General features: G+C 37.1%; 1 protein-coding gene across 1 annotated transcript; it reads left to right on the top strand.

The window, feature by feature from the left end:
* Positions 1 to 1,028: 1,028 nt before the first annotated feature.
* LOC101436152 (olfactory receptor 10N1-like) lies at positions 1,029 to 1,961 on the top strand. Its single transcript, XM_004459575.1, has one exon. The coding sequence runs from the start codon at positions 1,029 to 1,031 to the stop codon at positions 1,959 to 1,961; it is 933 nt and encodes a 310-aa protein (XP_004459632.1).
* The last annotated feature ends 5,555 nt before the right edge of the window (positions 1,962 to 7,516 follow it).

The raw sequence follows: 7,516 nt of genomic DNA, 5'->3' as shown, positions 1-7,516 counted from the left end.
TTAACAAATTAAGGGTGAGGCTACTGGTGCAGGAAATGCTTTTTGCTGCATTACCTAGGAGAAGCTGAGGTTCAAAGATTGAAAGGTACTTGGCCAGAGTGAGAACTTGTCAGAACAAAAGTCAGAACCTGAATTGGGTCTTTAGATCTCCAATTGAAATTATGTCTCATGTGTAATGTTGGCTCTCTCCTACACAAATGTTTGAGTATGATTTTAATATTTGAATCTATTATGAAGGCTGTATGTATTTCTATTCTGTATGTAACCTTAATTTACTATTTTAATGATCATTTTCAGTTCCATGTGTATTTTTACTACTTAAGAACTTGCATAATTGGAGCTTGAGAAATAGTGAGAAGCTTGGAGGTATAAGATTTAAAAGAAAAAAAATACTTAGGAGGTTACAAGAACTAAAATTCAAAAGAAAAAAGAATCACACAGTCTGAAATGGCATATATTCATGACGTATTCTTTTAGCTTTTGTTTGATTTCAGTATTCCTGAAAGGAAATACTGATTGTACTGTTTTGGAACTAACACAAATGTGACTGGTGTTTTACCTGGGATATCACCAATATCATGAAAAGATAGAGAGAAAGATTCAGATTAGATATAATTAGTCCCACTGTACTTTCGTAATTATAGAAATGCTCTGAAAAAGAATGTAGTACATCAGGCAGCCAGGTACGTCTATATTATGGCATTCATTGCTGTATACTTACTTGTTGATGTTAGATTATGTTCACAGGTTTGGTATTGCGATCACTGCTCTTTTAGTCATTCCATCATTCCACCCAATAAATATTTTATTTGCTTCATATACAATAATATTTCCTGAAGGAGCAAGTTATCTCCAGATACAAAGGGACAAAATTACTTTAGAGCCCTTAACTACATTTGGCAGAATGTCATCATCATGTTTATTTGCTAATATTTTGTTGTGTCTATCATGCTGCCATCCTTTCCCCCTCCCCTGAAATGTTCAACTTCTCACATCTTCTATCTACACACAGCTCACCTTCCAAGGATATGAGGAATCACACAGAGCTGCATGAGTTCATCCTGATGGGAATACCTCAGACAGAGGGACTGGAACCTGTGCTCTTTGTCATCTTTTCATTCATCTACTTCTTCACCCTATTTGGCAACTTGCTCATCCTCATAGCCATTTATTCTTCCTCTACCCTCCACACCCCCATGTATTTCTTCCTGGGACTCTTATCTATTTTTGATATGTTCTTCCCCTCTGTAACCTGTCCCAAGATGCTCTTCTACCTCTCAGGACAGAGCCGAGCCATCTCCTACAAGGGATGTGTGGCACAGCTCTTCTTCTATCATTTTCTGGGGTCCACCGAAGGCTGCCTCTATTCTGTGATGGCTTGTGACCGCTTTGTTGCCATCTGCTTCCCTCTGAGGTACATGCTCATCATGAAACCCAGAATTTGTGTGGGTTTGGTCATAGGGACCTGGTTGGTGGGTTGTCTTCATGCCACCATATTGACTTCCTTTACCTTTCATTTAACCTACTGTGTCCCCAGTCATGTCAACTACTACTTCTGTGACATGCCTGCTCTCTTACCCCTGGCATGTACTGACAGCTCACTGGCCCAGAAGGTGGGATCCACTAATGTTAGCCTTCTGACTTTAATGCTTTTACTCAGTATTTGTGTCTTCTACAATCGCATTGGAATTGCCATTTTGAGGATCCGTTCAGCAGAAGGCCGGCAGAAAGCTTTCTCCACCTGTAGTGCCCACCTCACTGCAATACTCTGTGCCTTTGGACCTGTGATCATCATATATCTGCAGCCTGCACCCAAACCCTTGCTTGGTGCCGTAGTGCAAATCCTAAATAATCTAGTCTCACCCATGCTGAACTCATTAATATATTCCTTAAGGAACAAGGAAGTGAAAAGGTCACTGAAAAGGGTGTTCCATAATGTAGTAAATACCATTCTGGAATAAAGTATGGGTTTAACAATTGATTTTAGTAATATTGTATCTTACTATCATACTCCTATTTCTCCTCTTTTAAAAAAATGGGAGTGGATGTGGCTCAATTGGTTGGGCTACCACCTTCCACATGAGAGGTACTGGGTTCGGTTCCCAGTGACTCCTGAAAAATCAAACAAACACCAAGCAAAAACAAACAATAAAACCAACTAAGGGAAGACAATCCATGATTGTGTGCCAGATTCAATCCCATTCCTCCAGTACCACACACACGCACACAAAAGTAGGAAACTCCTTCTCTGAAAGTGTTATATTTTGTTTGCCTGATAAGACACCTTATGTTTGTGTGTTTCTGTAACCTGTTACCCCATAAGGAGCTGTATAAGTAATATTCTTAGTGCCTCGCTCCTGAGTAAGGTATCCAAGGGGCCTAGCATATAGATGGAGACAGAGTTCTTATCCCTGTAATGGGCATCCAAAGATGCCTGGTTGGTTATGGTGAGGTTTTGTGGCAGTCCAAGAAGCAGCCTTCATCAGACCCAATTTCTGCCAAATGAACTGTCTTTTCTTTTTTGGCTTCACTTAGAATGCAGTTGTTTCCCTCTTCTGCCATAAAAAATTCACTTCCTTTATGTTGCTAAGTCTCTTAACATTTCCAGCGTTGCTCCAACAAACATCACAGACTAGTTGGATATAAAAACAAGAATTTCTAGCTCAAATTTCACAGTCTAGAAACACAAAATCAAAGTATTGGCAGGTCATGCCTCCTCCAAAGTCTGTAGTGTTGTGTTGGTAGCTTGTCAGCAATCCTCCATTGGATTGTGGTCTCCTTCCTTGTCCAGATATCATTTGCTTATATGGACCACCATCATATTGGAATAAGGTCCACTCTGATTCAGTTGGGAGTCATCAAAATAGGATATTTGATGACCCTCCTTACAAATGATTTCAAACCCAGCAGACCAGGGTTTAGGACTTGAGCATGTTTTTGTGGAGGACATCATTGTCACTACCGCACGAACAGGAAGAACTAACATTTATACAGCATGTTCTGTCTTCCAGGCACCATGATGAACACTTCGCATGCATCTTCTTATTTCCTCTGAACAATACCCCTTATGGTAGTGATCCCATTTTGTAGAAGAGAGCTTTGAAGATTAGAGACTTCCAATAATGGATTCAAGACCAGACATTACTTTAAGCAGCACACTGGGCCCTAAATATTCCAGGACACACGAGCTGTCTTCAGAATCTAGTACATATCATGGTACATAATAGAAGGTATGCCATAAATAACTGGTGAAAGAAACACAGACAGAGGTTTATATATAATATTGGTCTTACAATATTCTGCATTGATTCATTTCTGCTAACCAATGTACAGATGGTGGCCTTGAGATACGGCATTAAGTGTCTAGTTCTATGTAGTACATCTCATTTAAGGTTAAGCCAGTACTGTACTCAGTCCTCTTAATTCCTCCTGTCATGATTTTCCTACTGTACCAATCTGACAATATATCAAATTATACCTTAGAGTTAAACAAATGGGAATGCCTATCCTTCCCATGTGTTTTTATGAGACGATGCCTCATTATGGGATTCAGTTTGTAGGTCCATTCGGTTCTCTCATCAAATCAGTTTTCCAATTTTGACTCCAAAAACAATGGAATTGATAATTAATCCTCAATTTTCTCCAAAGCCTATTAGGCTGAAAAGGTATAATTTATTGGGGATCTCACAGACACACCAGCCTTAGATTTCATTTTATTTTAGTCATTTGTAGTTTTCTTATTCCATTTCTACTCCCAATAGTCTCCATTCTATTTGAAACCATGAAAAATGAACAAAAAAGCAAAATCTCAGAGAAAATAAATAGCTATGCTTACAAAAGACATGAGGAAGAAAGTATACAATGGAGTCCTTTCAGGAACAGGTAAATGGTGTGAGGTACAACGTGAGGGTTCTATGCACCTCCCAAACTGACCACACGATCGTATTTGCACACTGTGGGAATCCTGTTCTAGGAGAAAAGCAGGGTGAACGCAATTCCTGTATTAGCTTGCTGTCCCGTTAAAACTAGATCTTGGCAGAAAAGCCCACATGCCATGATATCTGGAGGACCTGGATGGTATTCATGGATCAACATTCATCACACTGATAAATATTTTTTCAATGGTATTTTCTAGGCAAAAGTGTTAAGTACAGGAATCCAGTTTGCTTGATTCACTGTTGAATCCAAAGACACAGTGGCAGCCAGTATATGTTTTCTGAATGAATGAATGAATGAACGAGTGAATGAATGAATGAATGAATCAATGGACTACCACCCAGAGAAACAAACGATGACACAAATGCACATTTACTGACATAGAAAGAGGAATATGAATGAAATAGTTAGTGTACAGAACATTTAAGTATATTCCCACATTTAAGAAAAATTAAACACATGAAACCTGAAACTTGAATGAATCTGACCCTCTTTTCGTCCTTCTAAATCAGTGTTGGATAGATTGTCTTGCATACAAAAAATAAAAATAAAAATTCTTTTCAAAGACTTTGTCTTTCCTATATTTAAAACTTTAGTAAAACATCCAAAATAAGATATTAGATTTTTCTGAAAACAAAATGCATGCTATACACATACCTGCATGCAACTTCTTAAAATATACCCCAGCTTGTATTCTTTCAGTGCATGACAGCAACCCCATGTTATTTCTTATTCCTTTCTTCACGCCCTCCAAAAGTTTTCTTCTTAGTCAATGTTGACACTATTTCTCTTCCTTTTATTTTTCCTCATTTTATTTTCCACATTATTTTATTTTTCTCTGCCTTTTCCATTCTAAATTAATCTTTCCTTCCCAGCTTTTCCAGTTCTCTTCTTACCTCAAACAGTGGAGTAAGACAAAATAAAGGGGTAGAGAACAGGACAAAGATAGACTTCTCATAGCAAGTAGAAGCAGGAAAAAGTTGGTGAATACATATATCTTGCTTTTTTTGTTACCATGCAAGTGTGTCTACACAAAATGAACGATTAACTCAAAGGTTAAAAATGAGTAATATGATTTGGGGTGATTTTCACTTTATTACTTTATTTGTATTGCTTTCATTATTTTACAGTGGTCTTGTAACATTTATTTTTTTAAAAGCTATTTCAAGAGAATAAACAGACATTTAAAATAGGATCAAGTGAGGTTGATTATCTGAACCAGGAAGTTTTAAGAAAAAAAAATCAAAAGCAATTCCTTAGCAGGAAAAAAGGAAAGGATTACTAAACCTAAAGGAGTAGCATGCATTCATGTTGTTTATAGATTATGTCTAAACTAATTGATAATAAAATATTCTAACCCACAGAGTCAAGAGTTCTCAGTTTCTTTCTCACCTTGTTGCAATGCTCTGTGGATTTTAATCCTCCGATTGTTCCTGGAATGTATTTTGGGGAGCCCTTACCTTAATATAACCATCAAAGTCTGGTTCTGAGTGTATCTTCAACATGGGGAACCTAAGAAAGCATAAAATGCAGTTCTATTCTGATGTCATCTGATTAGACTAAAGAAGGCCTTAATCCAAATATCCATTAGTTTTCCTTTAACAATGGCTACCATTTCTCCTGTCCTTCTCACCAATTACCTCAAAATTCTATATTCTAACAACCTTCCTTATATCTCTCTAATGCTCTTGTGCTTCCCCAGCCTTTTTCCCTATTGCGGCTAGGTTGGCTTTTCATATTCTCTCTATCTCACACACAGGCACACATATACTCAATATGAAGCTGCTTAAAACCCTCTTAAATTTCCCATTGCTCCAATATAAAGACCATATTCTTTAAAACAGGCAACTATGCTCTGACTTTTCTTTTGCTTTTCTGCCTCTCAGACTTGATGTCTAAGCTCTATTTCTCTCTTTGCTCAAGTTCTTCAAATATGCTGTGGACACTTCCATGGGGTTTTGCAGCTGAGATGGCCCCTACCTGGGTGTTTTTCACCTGTCCTTTCCCCCACTTACCCTTCAGATCTCAGCTCAGATATTTTCACAGAGAATGCCTCACAAGTCTCCAAGGAATTCCATCCAGCCATATAAAGTATTTTGTAAATACACATTTATTGAGATGGAAGAGGATTTGAGTGAAATATTAGACATGCATATACTTCATACTCTCCTGTTATATCTTATTCATCCATAGAAGTTTTCTGTCTAGTGCTTAATATTTTCACTAATTATAATATATATGATATATATATATCTCTTATATATAAAGGATTACTGGTTCTCTTCTCCTACCAAGCAGTAAGCTCTTTGAAAGTATAGACCACAGTTAACTTCTATCCACCAGAACTTATTGAAGTTTTGGTACTTCACAGTAGTTGCTGATAAATACTTATAAAATGAAAAAATGACCTCAACAAAACCTCTAACTCATTAAACACATCATTTTCTCTCTTTCTGTCAGTTCTTTCTTGTATTTATTTAGCTTTTGACTTCTTCTCTGGCTTAGATTTTCTGACCATTACTATAATTAGTTTCAAATTACTTAAATCCTTCCTCCCATTAGGCCTCCTGGCCAATCTCTATGAATCCTGCCTTCTCCTTCCCTGCACCCATTCAGTTAGACTTTCTTAAAGATAAACTCCAAACTCGACTAGGTAGCAGCAGGTTCAACTCATTAGTACCTACCTGAGACCTTTCCTAATAATCCTGCTACTTTTCTCTGGTGGAATTGCTGTCATGCTATCTTGCAGTGATACTGTTATGAATTTGGGCCTTGAAACTTTGCAAAACCTGGGCTCTGATGAATTAAGAATGAGAAGAGGATTCACCAGAAAATTGAGGACTAAAAGATCAGCAAGGTCTCAATATTCCCTATCACAGGTTTTATGGTAAGCTGATTGAAAAATGTGACTTGAGTCCACTTGGAGACTCTTTCTCTTTACTGGCTGAATTGGAGATGGCAGGACCTCCGGTAAAGAATTTAACTGATTTATCCACGCATTCACAGAGGAAAAACTGGGACAAGAAGAGAAAGAGATAAAGACTTTCTCCCCCGCTATGTTCATTACTCTATACTCTTTCCCTGTCTCCTTCCGAGAATCTGGATCAAGTGTATCTTTCTATCTTTTAGTTTTTTCTATGATTTTCATTGTCATGCACAGTGATGTTTGCAGACAGCCATTTTGAAAAAAATGTTAGTCTTTAGTAAATTCAATATCCTAAAGTGTAAAATGTTTGTTGCATGATCACTTCTTTAATGCATCCTCAGTCTCCTGAGGAGAATAAAAATCCTGAGTACATGGTTTTGCTGAGTAAAATGGAAATAAAATAAGACTTTAAAATTTCATTAAATATAAATATTTAACATATTCCCAACACACAAGGAATCTATATTTAAAACAGATAACTTATGAAATGTTGAACTTTGCTTAAAAATATGCAGTTTAAATGTAATCTGTAATTTACTTTTGTTGCTTATAATAATTCCAGAAATCATAAGTCTTTATCCATAACCTGCAGGGAAGGAACTATAAACAGGAATAATAAGTTTTTCAGTTCTTTTATTAAACCACACAGTGTGA

Source organism: Dasypus novemcinctus, chromosome 27, assembly GCF_030445035.2.
Source record: "Dasypus novemcinctus isolate mDasNov1 chromosome 27, mDasNov1.1.hap2, whole genome shotgun sequence".
Lineage (NCBI taxonomy): Eukaryota > Metazoa > Chordata > Mammalia > Cingulata > Dasypodidae > Dasypus > Dasypus novemcinctus.
The sequence above is the reverse complement of the archived record's forward strand: the minus strand, read 5'-3'. Positions and strand labels throughout refer to the sequence as shown.